Source organism: Aphidius gifuensis, linkage group LG3 (assembly GCF_014905175.1).
Source record: "Aphidius gifuensis isolate YNYX2018 linkage group LG3, ASM1490517v1, whole genome shotgun sequence".
NCBI lineage: Eukaryota > Metazoa > Arthropoda > Insecta > Hymenoptera > Braconidae > Aphidius > Aphidius gifuensis.
In genome coordinates, this window is record NC_057790.1 from 22,592,705 (window position 1) to 22,608,316 (window position 15,612).

General features: G+C 24.6%; 7 protein-coding genes across 8 annotated transcripts; all 7 read left to right on the forward strand.

Annotated features, from left to right (window-relative positions):
• Positions 1-233: 233 nt before the first annotated feature.
• On the forward strand, positions 234-1,322 carry LOC122852934 (uncharacterized protein C9orf85 homolog). Its single transcript, XM_044153070.1, has 3 exons — positions 234-364; positions 433-872; positions 950-1,322. Exons 2-3 carry the CDS (start codon positions 443-445, stop codon positions 1,195-1,197), a joined length of 678 nt encoding a protein of 225 aa, XP_044009005.1. The 5' UTR covers positions 234-364; positions 433-442; the 3' UTR covers positions 1,198-1,322.
• An 82-nt stretch (positions 1,323-1,404) lies between these two features.
• On the forward strand, positions 1,405-2,442 carry LOC122851061 (outer dense fiber protein 3-like). Its single transcript, XM_044150111.1, has 4 exons — positions 1,405-1,529; positions 1,619-1,831; positions 1,908-2,112; positions 2,178-2,442. The coding sequence occupies exons 1-4, from the start codon at positions 1,478-1,480 to the stop codon at positions 2,440-2,442; spliced, it is 735 nt and encodes a 244-aa protein (XP_044006046.1). The 5' UTR covers positions 1,405-1,477.
• Positions 2,443-2,773: 331 nt separating this feature from the next.
• Positions 2,774-3,957, forward strand: LOC122852935 (outer dense fiber protein 3B-like). The gene is made up of 4 exons (XM_044153071.1): positions 2,774-2,928; positions 3,002-3,199; positions 3,264-3,411; positions 3,478-3,957. The coding sequence occupies exons 1-4, from the start codon at positions 2,835-2,837 to the stop codon at positions 3,710-3,712; spliced, it is 675 nt and encodes a 224-aa protein (XP_044009006.1). The 5' UTR covers positions 2,774-2,834; the 3' UTR covers positions 3,713-3,957.
• A 25-nt stretch (positions 3,958-3,982) lies between these two features.
• On the forward strand, positions 3,983-6,747 carry LOC122851062 (kallikrein 1-related peptidase b16-like). Its single transcript, XM_044150112.1, has 7 exons — positions 3,983-4,038; positions 4,112-4,430; positions 4,509-4,760; positions 4,834-4,976; positions 6,032-6,203; positions 6,285-6,536; positions 6,601-6,747. Exons 1-7 carry the CDS (start codon positions 3,983-3,985, stop codon positions 6,745-6,747), a joined length of 1,341 nt encoding a protein of 446 aa, XP_044006047.1.
• Positions 6,748-7,224: 477 nt separating this feature from the next.
• LOC122852936 lies at positions 7,225-8,329 on the forward strand. 2 transcript variants are annotated; one of them, XM_044153073.1, is made up of 4 exons: positions 7,225-7,268; positions 7,340-7,508; positions 7,577-7,812; positions 7,885-8,329. In XM_044153073.1, the coding sequence occupies exons 2-4, from the start codon at positions 7,374-7,376 to the stop codon at positions 8,219-8,221; spliced, it is 708 nt and encodes a 235-aa protein (XP_044009008.1). In that variant the 5' UTR covers positions 7,225-7,268; positions 7,340-7,373; the 3' UTR covers positions 8,222-8,329. The 2 variants fall into 2 exon arrangements, with proteins under 2 accessions (XP_044009008.1, XP_044009007.1); XM_044153072.1 differs by lacking the exon at positions 7,225-7,268 and having other exon boundaries at positions 7,283-7,508.
• A 1,438-nt stretch (positions 8,330-9,767) lies between these two features.
• Positions 9,768-11,167, forward strand: LOC122852937 (intraflagellar transport protein 46 homolog). Its single transcript, XM_044153074.1, has 3 exons — positions 9,768-10,141; positions 10,195-10,395; positions 10,463-11,167. The coding sequence occupies exons 1-3, from the start codon at positions 9,855-9,857 to the stop codon at positions 11,037-11,039; spliced, it is 1,065 nt and encodes a 354-aa protein (XP_044009009.1). The 5' UTR covers positions 9,768-9,854; the 3' UTR covers positions 11,040-11,167.
• Positions 11,168-11,442: 275 nt separating this feature from the next.
• On the forward strand, positions 11,443-15,554 carry LOC122852938 (H(+)/Cl(-) exchange transporter 7). The gene is made up of 9 exons (XM_044153075.1): positions 11,443-11,869; positions 12,066-12,197; positions 12,279-12,477; positions 12,567-12,998; positions 13,075-13,952; positions 14,032-14,241; positions 14,319-14,564; positions 14,642-14,722; positions 14,800-15,554. The coding sequence occupies exons 1-9, from the start codon at positions 11,669-11,671 to the stop codon at positions 14,899-14,901; spliced, it is 2,481 nt and encodes an 826-aa protein (XP_044009010.1). The 5' UTR covers positions 11,443-11,668; the 3' UTR covers positions 14,902-15,554.
• Positions 15,555-15,612: the final 58 nt, after the last annotated feature.

Below are 15,612 nucleotides of genomic sequence, written 5' to 3' on the forward strand. Positions count from 1 at the left end.
CATAATGAAGGAATACTCTAACTGAGCTACACAAAAAAAAAAAAAAATATAAACAAAATGTGACTTTATGGATTCTTCTTGCTACTTTCCTCACCAGCACTGTACTGATATTCCGTGAGCAACAACTCTCCTATGCCAATACACAGTGTGACGTCACAGATTACCCTCCTTGTTAAACTCCATGATCGAGAATAAAAAAAAAAATAAAAAATAAATTAAGCACATGCATTGGCATTGATAGAAGTGAGGTTATTGTTTGTTAACATATTGGAGTATTATCTTGAAGTTTTTTTAAATCAAACTGTTATTAATTAATACAGACTGACTGTAATGATATAAATTGTCTTTATGATAAATTAAAAAGGTAAGATAAATTAAAGTAATTATTTGAACAATAAACCTATTAATTAAATATGTTATTATTTATTATAGACAAGCAAAAATGAGTTGTCAAAAAGGTAGTGGTGTTCGTTCAAGACCACAAAAATATCAAAATCGTCATGTATTTAAAAATAATCTTCATGATACATCACATATGACTAAAAAAATAAATAGCATTCAAGTTGTTAATGTATGTGAAAGATGTAAAAAAATAATTGAATGGAAAATTAAATATAAAAAATATAAGCCATTAAAAGCATCAAGTAAATGTGTCAAGTGCGATGAAAAATGTGTTAAACATGCTTATCATATAATGTGTGGTCCTTGTGCATCAAAAAATGAAGTTTGTCCAAAATGTGGTGAAAAAGCTGAATTGATAAAGCCAGATGAAGAAAAAGATAAATTAACACTTGACAGAGAAATGAGATTGATGCTTAAAAAATTACCAGAAAGAAAAAGAAGAACATTTATGCGTTATATGAACAGACAAGGTTTGTATTTTCATGATTTTTTTAAATAATTAAAATGTACTTTAAAAATAAATAATAAACATTTAATTTTATTCAAGGTGAAACAAAAGAAACAAATGCTAAAAATGAAGAAGGTTCTGATGAAGAAAATATTGATGATGAAGAAGAAGATGAAAAATTGGAAGGAAAAAATGAAAATAATATTGTTGAAGATGCTCCATTGACTCGTGATGATTTAATTGCTAAATTACAATCATTAATGGTGTCAAAGAAAAAAAATGATGATTCAGACAGTGATTTTAATGATGCAGGATCCATTGAAGAGAGTGAAAGTGATAGTGATTAATTAAATAATCAGTGGTAATTTTGTAACACAAATAACGTTCATTCAATTCTTTGTATTTTATATTAAACTTTTTTTTCTTTTTATATATAATTTAAATTCATCAAAAATAATTATAATGAGTTAATAAAAAAAAACAAGTGATTCAAAATATACTTCAACTGTTTTTATTTATTTATTTTTATATTTATATTTTTTCTTATGTAAGTTTTAACCTTTTTTTTTTAGAATTTATTTTTGATATTTTTGGTGAAAATTATTCTTAGAGTAAAGTAAAAAAAAAATGACAACAACAGAAGTATATGAGAAACCAAAATTGAGCTGTAAATCTCGAGGTATTTTCTGTTTTTTTTTTTCTCAATTTAGATGATGGTGTTAAATATTTTTAAAATGATTTAATTTTATTAATTCAAATAAACAAAAGGGCCAGGCCCAGCTTATAATCTTCCTACACTGGTTGGATACAATGATCATGATCCATCACGTCACAGATATCCAGCGTATTCACTCCGTAAACGTCTTGATAGTAAAGGTGAAACAGTTGGTCCAGGACCTGATTACAATGTGGATCATTTGACTGAAAAAGGTCTTGATAAACCACCAGAATTTACAATTGCTGGAAGAGCTCCATTCAAAGGTCTAAATCAAATAAAATATTGTATAAAATAACAACAGACTTGTTAATTAAATTTTAAAAAATTATCTAAATATAGTTATTGGATTTGGACCTGGTCCAGGTGCTTATAATCCAGAAAAATGTCCACCAATGAATCACAGTAAAAGACCACCTGCTTATTCACTCAAATCAAGATTAACAAATAAATATGACAACAGTGGACCTGGACCAAATGCCTACACTGTGCCAACTTGTTTGGGTCCAAGTATTCCAGACAAACGAGCATTTGGTGCTTTTACAATGTAACTTAATTAAATTATAAATAATTCCTTTTTTTTTTTAATAATTCAATTGATTGTTGTTTCAGTACTGGATTAAGATCACAACAAAAAAAATATGTTGGTCCAAGTCCAGCTCAATATACAAAATTAAATTATGATGTTATTAAAAAAAAAACTCCTGCATATTCCATGAAGTATCGACACAATACTCGCAGTCAATCTTCCGGACCAGGACCTCAATATTATCCTCTTTATAATACAAAAAAAAATTCTCCACAGTTTTCGTTTGGTGTTAGACACAGTGATTGTGCATCACCTGCGAGGGTCGAGTTGGATGATTTGGAAGATTAATTATTAAAGAAATAAAAAAAATCTAAATTATCTAATTATTAAATTAATCATTAAATTTTTTTTAATAACTTTTTTTTTTTTTTTTCACAATAAAATAATAAACAAAATAATTAAATATTTTTTATTTCAATTTAAAATTAAGAAAGTCATTTTAAAAAAATTTCTTCATCTTATTATTGTTTAAAAAAAAAAAAAAAAGAATCCCATTTATTTGGAATAATAACAAATAAAATACCATGAAGTTGGTTTCATTACTTTTTCAACAAAAAAAAAAAAAAAAACATTCAACAAATTTTAGTACACCTTTCAAAATTAATCAATCAAAATTTTCAGTATTTTCGACAAAAATAAAATTCAATTTCGACATAATAATCTAAATTATTAATTTAAAAATGCCACCAAAAAAGAAACAAAAAAAAATCAAGAAAGAAAAGCATGGAAATATACAAGCTGAAGATAATATGCCAATTGTCTGTGGTTTCCGAGGTTAAATATTCATCTTCTTTTCTCAATGAATTATAAATGATTGATAAATTTTTTTTCTCTTTAATTTATTTAGGTCCAGGACCTGTGTACAAACTAAAACCAGTTGTAGGATATGACGATCATTGTCACTCGAAACTAAGAAATCCTGCTTACACAATATTGGGTAAACGTCCTGCCTTTGAATTAGCACAAGATGGACCAGGTCCAATATACTTGCCAAAATTTCCACCAACTGATGGATTTTCTTTTGGAGTACCACTACCACCAATTAGTAAGCTTAATCGACTTGTGATAAATTTAACAAACAAAAATTTAAACAATTAAAAACATTTTAGAATACGAGAGTTCACCGGGTCCTTATACACTACCAACACCAAAAATAACACCAATTACAATGAAGTGGAGAACAAAACCTCGTGGTGTTACTGCATCAGCAGGACCATACGATCTTCCAAGAACATTAAATGGACCAAAATTTACAATGTATTGTTATCTTTTAAAATGATAAAGATAAAAAATATATTTCTTTATTTGTTTTTTAATTTTTAGAGGTGTACGACTGCGAGATTCTACACTAGAAGGTGGTCCAGGACCAGGTCCAGCACCACAAGCACCAAAAGGACCTGCATTTAGCATTGGTCACAGACCACCTGGTTCAAGATATCAAGCAAATCCTGGACCTTATGATCCAGTTGATCTAAATAAAGGACCTGCATTTACATTTGGTAGACGTTATCCACCTTGCGTTGCTCCACTCATAACTGAATGTGATAAATCCTGCTAATCAACACACTAATTTCCATTAAAAACAAACAAAAAAAAAAAAAAGGCTATTATAATTTTATCGCTACAACATTATCAGTTGAAGCTGAGTTTAATGTCTTTTTTATTTAAAATAATTTATGGGTTTTTTTTTATATTCTTTATCACTATATAAATATCTATTTAATACTACATTTAAGAAATATATAAAGCGATGTTATTTTAAAACAAAATCATTTCAGTTATAAAAAAAAATTTAGAATATTAAAATAGGTTGAGTATTTTTATTATAATGAATTTTATATTATTATTAAATGTGTGTATAATTTTACTATCAATAACAGGTGAGTAAAAAATGTTGCTAAATTAATTGAAATAAAAAAAAAAAAACAATCAAATTAAAATTTTTTTTGTTATCAGTTTCGGATGGAAAAAAAAGAAGTAAAATAGTTGGAATTGTGCTAAGTCATTTGTCAACTTATCCATATCTGGTATCATTGCAATATAGAGAATTGCATTTTTGTACAGGTGTTATTTTGGGATCACGTCATATTTTAACAACAGCTAGTTGTGTTTTAATTGATCGTGGTATATTATATGCTAATCTTAAAATACTTTCTGGTACACCTGATGTTGGTAATTCTGCAAATGATGGGCAATATTATGATGTAAAATATACTGCATGTCATGAAGATTATAATCCACATCAATTTTTTAAAAACGATATTTGCATTTTAGTTGTAAGTAACTATTTAAAAATATTAATTTTAAAAATAATTAATATGATTTTATTTATAAATTATCTTTTTAATAAACAGTTGACAAAACCATTACTTTATAATGAAAATTGTCAAGGAGGTTTTATTGAAAACAAAATGCCAAATGATGAAACTTTTAAAAAAAATTTAGTTGTCGTGGGTTTTCATGAACAACAACTTCCATTACCAACGAGAATAGGAAGTTCTTTCGTCAAGATATTAGATGATAGCAAGTGTTTGGATGAATTTCCAATTAATATTATTTATCAGCAATGTGCATTACCAACAACACTAGCTGATATTATAACATTTGTAAGTTTAATTTTCGATTAAATATTTATTTTGCTATCAATTAATTTGTATCTTTTAATAAAAATAATAATAGGGTGATGGTGGCACTCCTGTAACATATCGTAAAAAAATAATGGGAATCGTATCAGCAATACCATTGAATCGTCCAAGTTCACTTTTTATTTATACAAATATTGTGGAATATTCAAAATGGATCAAAAACTCGATGAGAATATAGTAGATATACATATGTAAATCATTATTTTGTGTTAAAAATTAAAATTTAAAAAATATTTATTCAATGATTAAATATCAACTGAATTTTTTTTTTTGATAAAATATTACATATTGCGCAAATTTTACTCATGTAATTGTCGAATTATTATCATTTTTATATCATTTTTTATAAATATATTACAATTTTGTGACTTAATAATTTTTTTGTAGTTTCTTCAACATCTATGTCGACAACTATTCAAATATTAAACATTTAATTTATTACTTGCGAGTTAAGACAAGTGACAATACTGAATTTTCGACATATTTAATATTTGTCAAATAATTGAGAAAAAAAAGAAAAAGAACATCGCTTAGTGTATTTTTAGTATAAAAAAAAAAAATAAATACATAAGACACGTAAAGGTGTAAAAGCCATATCATCATGAATGCAGTGAATGCAACTTTTTTAAAAAATTTTTTATGTTTATATTATTTATATATGTATTTTTATTTTTAATTAAGGATCATTCAATTTTTTGGGTTGACAAACAAAAAAAAAAAACGGTAATATAATTTTATTGCGACAACATTATCAGTTAAAGCTGAGTTTAATGATTATTTTATTTAAACAACTTATGGTTTTTTTCATTCTTTATCACTATATAAATATTTATTTAATACTAGATTTGATTAATATATAAAGCGATGTTTTATTCTAAAAATTAGTCATTTCAATCGAAAAAAAAATTTTTTAAAAATTCAGAAAATTAAAATAGTCTAAAAGTATTTTTATTATAATGAATTTTATATTATTATTAAATGTGTGTATAATTTTTATATCAATAACAGGTGAGCAAAAAATGTTGCTAAATTAATTGAAAGAAAAAAAAAAAAAACAATTAATTAAAAATTTTTTTGTTATCAGTTACGAATGGAAAAAAAGGAAGTAAAATAGTCGGAGATGTGCTAAGCCGTTTGTCAACTTATCCATATCTGGTATCATTGCAATATAGAAAATTGCATTTTTGTACAGGTGTTATTTTGGGATCACGTCATATTTTAACAACAGCTAGTTGTGTTTTAATTGATCGTGGTATATTATATGCTAATCTTAAAATACTTTCTGGTACACCTGATGTTGGTAATTCTGCAAATTATGGTCGATATTATGATGTAGAATATACTGCATGTCATGAAGATTATAATCCACATCAATTTTTTAAAAACGATATTTGCATTTTAGTTGTAAGTAACTATTTAAAAATATTAATTTTAGAATCAATTAATATGATTTTATTTATAAATTATCTTTTTTAATAAAAACAGTTGACAAAACCATTACTTTATAATGAAAATTGTCAAGGAGGTTTTATTGAAAACAAAATGCGAAATGATGGGCGTTTAAGAAAAAACTTAATTGTTGTGGGTTTTCATGAACAACTATTTCCATCGTCAACGAAAATAGGAAGTTCTTATGTCAAGGTATTAGATGATAGCAAGTGTTTGGATGAATTTCCAATTAATATTATTTATCAGCAATGTGCATTACCAACAACACTAACAAATATTATAACATTTGTAAGTTTAATTTTCATGAGATACTTAATTTGTTATTAGTTAATAATTAATAACAATATTTCAGGGTGATAGTGGCAGTCCTCTAACATATCGTAAAAAAATAACGGGAATCGTATCAGCAATACTATTGGATTGTCCAACTTCACTTTTCATCTATACAAACGTTGTGGAATATTCAAGATGGATCAAAAGTTCGATGGAAATATACTAGATGACTATACATATGTAAATCATGATTGTCTTAAAAATTAAAACGTTAAAAAATTTATCTAAAAAATATTTATTCAATGATTAAATATCAACTGAGTTTTTTTTTTTTTTAATAAAATATTACATACCTATTGCGTAAATTTTACTCATGTAATAATCGTCAAGTTATTATCATTTTTATATCATTTTCTTCAACATCTATATCCACATTTATTCAAATATTAAACATTTGATTTATTACTTGCGAGTTAGCATTCATTATTCCCAGTGATAATACTAAATTTTCGACATATTTAATGTTTGTCAAATAACAAGGATTAATTGTACAAAAATATGTTTTTTGGAAGAATATAAAATTTTTAATTGAAAAAAAAAATAAAAAAGAACATCGCTTAGTTAAAAAAAAAAAAAAAAAAAAAAAATATATACATAAGACACGTGAAGGTGTAAGAGCAATATGATCATGAATGCAGTGAATGCAGCTTTTTAAAATTTTTTTTTATGTTTATATTATTTATATAGGTATATTTTTATTTTTTATTAAGGATCATTTAATTTTTTGTGTTGATTTTTTTTTGCTTCTTGTTGACAAGAAATGTCATCAAAAATTTTTAAATTAAGTCCTTGATGATTATGGTTGGATCATCTAGAGTAATTGAAAATTCAGAGTATAAAATAAATCAAGAGCAGAGAATGGATCAAGACAACGATCTATTTGATATTCTTCAATTACTATTTCAACGATTATATGTTTACATACGTGTAAGTGTAATGATAAAATTATAAATAAATAAATAAAATTATTTATTCATTTGACATTTTTTACTTAGGATTTTCCAGAAATTATACAAAAAGAATTTTTATCATTTTTTCAAAAAGCCGAAATTCAAGAGCCAGAATTAAATGATTATTCATTTTCATTATCAAAATATTCAATTGCTGATTTATTAGCATTTTATACAATTTGTGCAGTATTAGGAATTTTAATTGTCGTAACAACAAGAAATAATAGAATTCCAGAGTCTTGTATTGATTATACACCATCACCAACACCCGAAATTAATGTGTAAACAGATTTATATCCAATAGCATAATAATTTAATTGATAATTTTGTTTTATTTATTTATTTTTTTAAAGACCACTTGTTGACCTAACAGAAGATGATACACCTGATCGAGATTCTCTGTATGAACTTCCACGTTTAGCACATCCATGGGGTGATTCAATTGCCGAACCAGAAAGATTAATACCACAAAGAATATATTTTTATCAGCCAAAAACAAGACCATATTGTTGTTCAATTGAATCAAGACCATCACATATATCTGTACGTTCAACATCATCACATCAATTTCAAACAACAAGAGCAAAAGATCAATTATATCAACGTCAATCTAATAATATCAATGATTGGCTTATTCGACGAACAAGAAGTGGACAAATTTATGGAAAATATCCAATTCAAACATCATGATATTATTAATTTTTAACAGTCAAGTTTATAAAAGAAAAAAAAATTTATTATTACTTCAACAGAAAGGGATTTTATACTTAAAATTTGATGAATCATTTTTGCACAAAATTATCACTACAATCATTCATTCATTATTTTTTGTAAAAAACTTTTTATTTATTTAAAAAAAAAATATTTTTTGATGATTTTTTACATAATTTTATAGATGGTTTTTTTTTTTTTATAATAATTTTTTTTTATTTAAGTAAATGTATTAAGAAAAAATAAAAAAAAAATTGATGATTATAAATTAATAAAGCATTTGAATTTGATGTAGCATGAATATAAAAAATTGATAAATTTTTTACAATTGTTTTTTCATAAATATATAAGTGATTATTAACTTTGTAATAATTTGTTATATTTTTTTTAGTATTATTAATATTTAAATGGCTATCAAGTTTTTCAGATAATTTTTCGTTATTATTATTTTCAAATATTTTTGTTCTGTTTAATACTGGAAAAATAAACTCAAAGTTGTCTGATAAGTTTAAATCAATTTTATCATAATTTGATGTATCTGTAAATTCTTGATAATCTCCACGATAAGCACTTTTCAAATTGAATTTTTTTTGTGATAAAATATTATCATTTATTTGTTGAATTTTTCTTATTTTTAAATTTTTAATCTCTACATTTTGGCATTGATGGATTATAACAATAATTAGAAATATTATTATCATAATTATTTTTAACTTGAGATAAAAGTAACGAGATGAATAAAAAAAAAAAATATATAAGTATATTTTCTCATTTAATTTATTTATGAAAACAACTGATAATATTTATGAAAAAAAAAAATCAAATAAAACAAAAAATAATAATAATAGTAATGAGTAAGTTTAAAAACTTTTTATTTTTTTCTATTGATATATAAATGTTTAATTTATTTGACTCGAGTTCAATGACCTAAGTTGATTTTAGAATAATTTTATAATCACATATTCAACGTCAAATAAAAATAAAATATTCAACAGACTAAAAAGCACCAATGTGTTTCATATCTTCATCCACAAAATTTAATTCAATTTCAAATGTCCATTTAAACAATTATTCACATCAAACTAAAATAACTGAATAATTAAAATCCATTATATTCAGTTAGAGAATATTTTTGCAACCCAAAAAATAGTTTTAAAAATATCATAAAAAAAGTTTGATATTCTCAATCTAAAATTATAATTTAATTAATTAATAATATCATCAATTTATTTCACTAAAAATTCCTATTTTATATTATTTTTTCTAATTAAATTATTCAAATATCTTTGGCGGCGTAAAAAAAAAAAACGACTGTTTTATTGATTTTATTAATTGTTGTCATGACAACGCTCAGCTTGTCAACAATAAAAAAACATGCCATTGCATGAACGTTAAATTATTTGTTTTGAAGTTAATTTTAATTTTGTATAATTGTATATTTTTTTAACCATAACAAATAATTTATTTGTTTAATTAAAGAAATTATTAAAAATAAAATTTCTTTATACTTCGAAAAAAATAGGGTAAATTTAAATGTAATTAGTGAAATGAATAAAAATAATTCAAGAGGAAAATAGTGATAACAAAATATGGTTATTTTATAAATATAAACATGAATAATAAAATCGATTGGACAAAAAAAAGTGGTAATCAAGAAAGGCAAAATGATTTGTCAAATACAAACTTTGAGGACACTAGTGACAGTGAGGATGACAACATGTTACCAATGTCAAAAAAATACGATGAAAGTATCGTCGTACGTAATGCAGAAGAAATAAAAAGTCCAGTACACAGTAGACCAACAACAATGAAAAAATCAACACCAAAAACATTATCAAATGAACAATCTGATGATCATTTTGAAATAAATTCACCTCGTGAAAAATCCGAATATCAAAGGTAAGTAATATTTAAATAGAAAATAAATATAAAATATAAAAAAAAACAATTAGTTTCAGAAAACTTTCAGGACCAGATAGTTCATATGAAAAGCCAGTTAAAATTGAAAGTGATTTATCAGACAGTGAAGAAACTGATGATGATGATATACAAGGTTCAAGTATAAAAAAACCAATTGAATTATATAATCCAAAAGATTTTGAGGATTTAGAAGTATCAGCTGAAGTTAAAGAATTATTTCAAAATATAACAAGGTAATTTATACTAAATTTAAACAATGAAAAATTAAAGATAAATAAAATTATCATTGACTGTTTGTAGATATACACCACAAAAGATTGAATTAAATTACAAATTAGCACCACATATACCAGATTATATACCAGCTGTTGGTGATATTGATGGTTTTCTAAAAATACCAAGACCAGATGGTATTGATGATAAACTTGGTTTAATTGTACTGGATGAACCATGCTCAAATCAATCAGATCCAGCTGTCCTACATTTAAAATTACGTAGTCAAAGTAAATCAGCTGATCCACGTAAACAAACACTTATTAAACGTATTGATGATGCAGAAAATAATCATAAAGCAATTGATAAATGGATTGAAGATATGAATCAATTACATAGAAGTAAACATCCACCATCAGTTAGAATAAATACACAAATGCCTGATATTGATACATTAATGCAACAATGGCCAACACAAGTTGAAGATAAACTTAATGATGCACAAATTGATTTATCAAAACTTGATTGTGATTTACCAAATTTAGTTGATATTGTTTGTAATCTTATTGATATACCAGTTCAACCAGACACTAGAATTGAATCATTACATACATTATTTACTCTTTTTCTTGAAGTACGAAATATTTCTGATAGAAATTTTTAAATTATCACATATCTTGATTGTTTTTTTTTTTTTATTCTATTAATTATTTTGCAATTGTATAATCATAGTTAATATTTTTTCTCCTCAATTATATTTATAAATACCAACGAATAAATTTTTTATGTTCATAATTATATTGTGTATAAAATGTTTGTTATTAAATCACAATGATTTTTATTATTATTTAATAAAAAAAAAAATCTGTAGTATAACTTAATTTAAATAATAATTATTATGCAATTAATTTATATATTGCTAATTATAATTAATTTATTTTTATTTTATCATACTGCTTATCAGCTGGGTGGCCTAAATTTCCTGGTTACTGTTTTATCCTATCAGCTGACTACGAGAGAGAGTGATTCATTCAAGATCACGTGAGAGCTTGGTTCATGAAAATAGTGGCCTAAGTTACGTATTAAAAAAATCCCAGGATAAAAAAATGTGTACTGTTATTGTGTCGTCATCATTATGACTTATTATCAAAATATGATGATTCAGTTTATTTAAAAATTTCGAGTGATTTCCGTTTTCTTTCCTTTAATTTTAATTTTTTTTATCAAACAATTTAGTTTACTAATGATTTGCTCATTTAATTTTATATATGATAACAAGTTGTGACATCAAGAATGCAAGAAGAAATAATAAAAGTGATTGAACCAGAAATAAATATTGATAATAATATATCAATTAATTCAGAAATTAGGGAGATTGATGAACTCGATCATGGTGGTAGTTCTAGTACTGATGATGATAGTAAATTAATAAAAACAAGACCCAGAAATATATTTCCATCATATTACAATGATAGTGTCAGTGCTAGATTTAGGGTAAGTCTATTTATTTTTTTATATATTTAAATATAATTTAACTTGTATTTATTAATAACAATATCAATTTACTTGTTGATATAACAAAATTAAACAATGACAATCTAACCTCTTTACTTAAAAAAATATACACAAACAAGCTGTGTCATTATACTCTCTTTGTTATGATTTTATTAATAATATTATTGTTTAATAGAATAATGGATACAGTAGTGGAGCATATGCATTCAATAGTTTGATTGAAAGTGTATCACATAGACAATCAAATAGAGTTAATGATGATGAATTTAAACCAGGATCAACAGATTTTTTATCAGCAAATTATGATGTTAGTATAACATTTATTATCATAATAAAAATTATATATTCATAGCAATAATAATAACATGAAATTTTATTTGTATTTTAGAGTCTTGATTATGACACTTGTGAAAATCATTTTTTGCAAAATGAGGAGAGAAAAAAAGGGTATAAATTTATTGTCAGAAAAAATTTGGCAAGATGGTTTATATTTTCACTTATTGGTGTATGTACTGCATTGATTGCATGTTTTGTTGATATATCAATTGACTTGTTATCTAATTTAAAATATGGAGCTTTAAAATCATGTATCCTTTTTAAATTAAAGTATAATAATAATAACCATGATAATAATTAATTTAATAGATATATTTTTTCCTTATATAAATTTAATTAGATGTTGATTATTGTATAAAAAATGATTGTCTATGGTTTCCATATTTTATGTGGATAATATTTAATATTGTGCCAGTTTTAGTTGGTGCATTTTTAGTAACATATGTTGAGCCAGTTGCTGGTGGAAGTGGAATACCACAAGTTAAATGTTATCTTAATGGAATTAAAATACCTCGTGTTGTAAGAATTAAAACACTATTTGTTAAAATAATTGGTGTTATTTCAACTGTTGTTGGTGGTCTTGCTGCTGGTAAAGAAGGTCCAATGATACATGCTGGTGCTGTTGTAGCTGCTGGTTTATCACAGGGTAAAAGTACAACATTTAAATCAGATCTTAAAATATTTCAATACTTTAGAGAAGATCATGAAAAACGTGATTTTGTTGCTGGTGGTGCAGCAGCTGGTGTATCAGCTGCTTTTGGTGCTCCAATTGGTAAATAACTTTATTATTCCTCATCAATATAAATTTTTCATTTAAAACATAATTATTTATTTATTTTTAAAAATAGGTGGAGTATTATTTAGTATGGAAGAAGGAACAAGTTTTTTTAATCAAAGTTTAACATGGAGAATATTATTTGCCAGTATGATATCAACATTTACATTAAATATTGTATTAAGTACTTATCAAAAAGATCATCGAGGTGATATATCATATTCAGGTCTTTTAAATCTTGGTAAATTTGATACAATGACATATAGTATTTTTGAAATTCCATTATTTATGATTGTTGGAATAATTGGTGGTTTAATGGGCTCACTTTGGAATCATATTAATTTTAAAATAACATGTTTTCGTGCTAAATATGTTAAAGAAAAATGGATGAAAATTATTGATGTTATTGTTATTGCTGTTATAACAGCAACAGTTGGATTTGTAATGATTTGTTATATGGATGATTGTCAAATTGAGGGAAAAGCATCAACAAAATATCCAGTTAAAATGTTATGTGATGATGGTAAAGAAAGTGCTATTGCTGCACTTTGGTTTCAAACACCTGAAAGTACTGTTCGTTCATTATTTCATGATCCAAAAGGTTCTCATAATGACTTAACATTGGCATTATTTGTTGTTGTATATTTTTTTTTGGCTGCATCAACATTTGGATTGTCAGTGTCAGGTGGAATTTTTATTCCATGTTTATTAATTGGTTCAGCTTGGGGACGTCTTTTTGGTTCTGGACTTGCTAAAATATTTCCATCAGATAATTTTTTAGATCCTGGTAAATATGCATTACTTGGTGCTGCTGCACAATTAGGTGGTGTTGTCAGAATGACAATAAGTTTAACAGCAATATTAATTGAATCAACTCAAGGAATTTCATTTGGTTTACCAGTTATTATTGTACTTATTATGGCCAAATGGGTTGGAGATTTTTTCAATGAAGTAATTAACCTTTTCATATTTTTTTTCATTATAAAAACTATTTCTATTATTTATTTATAATTAATTAAATATTTTACAGGGTATTTATGATATTCTCATACGAATGGCAGGAGTTCCATTGCTACCTTGGGAAGCACCACCACTTGCAAATAATATTTATGTTAGTGAAATGATGAGTCATCCTGTTGTAACTCTTAAAACAACTGAAAATGTTGGTCATATTGTGGAGCTATTAAAATGTGTCAAATTCAATGGATTTCCTATTATTGATCCACCAACTGGAGACCAAGTAATTATAATTTAAATTAAAAATTAAAAAAAAAAGAAAATATGTATATTAATTTATGAAAAAAAATTATTCAACAGGCACAGATACATTATTATGGAAGATTTAGAGGATTAATATTGAGATCTCAATTAATAGTATTATTAAAAAATAAAATATTCAATGAATATTATGATGACTGGGAAAAAACAATGTCTACAAATATATTTAGAAATGAATATCCAAGATATCCAAATATTGATAATATTTATATAACTGAAGAAGAAAAAACATTTACAATTGATTTACGTCCATTTATGAATCCATCACCGTACACACTTCAACACGTGAGTTATTAATTTATATATTAAAGATGTGTTAATTGTTATTACTTATTACAATAAAATATATATTTCTTTTCTAGTCAATGACATTGCCACGAGCATTTAGACTTTTTCGAGGTCTTGGTCTTCGTCATCTACCTGTCGTAAACGACACTCATGAAGTATTTATAAATAAAAATAATTTAAAAGCTTCAATTTAATTTTACTTAATTAATAAAAAACGTAAATTTTTTTCTAGGTAATTGGTATGATAACGAGAAAAGACGTAGCAAGATACAGAATATGGAAACACAGAGGAAAAATGGGACTCGATGAACTTTTAATAACAGACAAAATATGATATTAATATTTTAAAAAATAGCAAAAAAATACGTATACTCATTTAAAAAAGAAACAAAAAAACTACACTCGGTATTTTATACAGTGTAATTAAAATACTTATTTTTAAAATTGATAGAGTATATTTTTTTTAACGATTAAATATAAGTAGAATAAAAAAACCTATAAAGACAAGTATTTTTAAATTAATTGACAAGATATATTTATTAAAAAAATATTTTATTAATTCAATAAATTATTGATATTAATTATTTACAAATAATTGCCATCCAAGCCAAGACCACAATTTAAAAAATAGATAAATTGGTATGATGACAATTATAAAAAGAAAATAATATTCATAGCTTGATAGATACATTTTTGTATTTCAATTTTTTTTTTTTCCTTTTAATTTATTTCAATTCCAATAAATCAATTGACGCAAACTCCTCAGGAATCTGAAATTATATATTGTAAAAAAAAAAAAGATAAAAAAACAAATATTATTGTAAAAATATTTTTATTGTTATTTTTATTATAAAAAATATTATCATAAAAAAAAAAAAAACATTTAGCTGATAAAATTTACTGAATGATAATTTTTTTTATTTTTTTTTTAACAAAATGTACAATGAAGATAATATGCTTGAATTCTTATTGAGCCAATCAATTGCGCACAATGTTATTTTGGGAGTGTATTACCTTGAAATAACTAACTATATGTTTTGAAAAT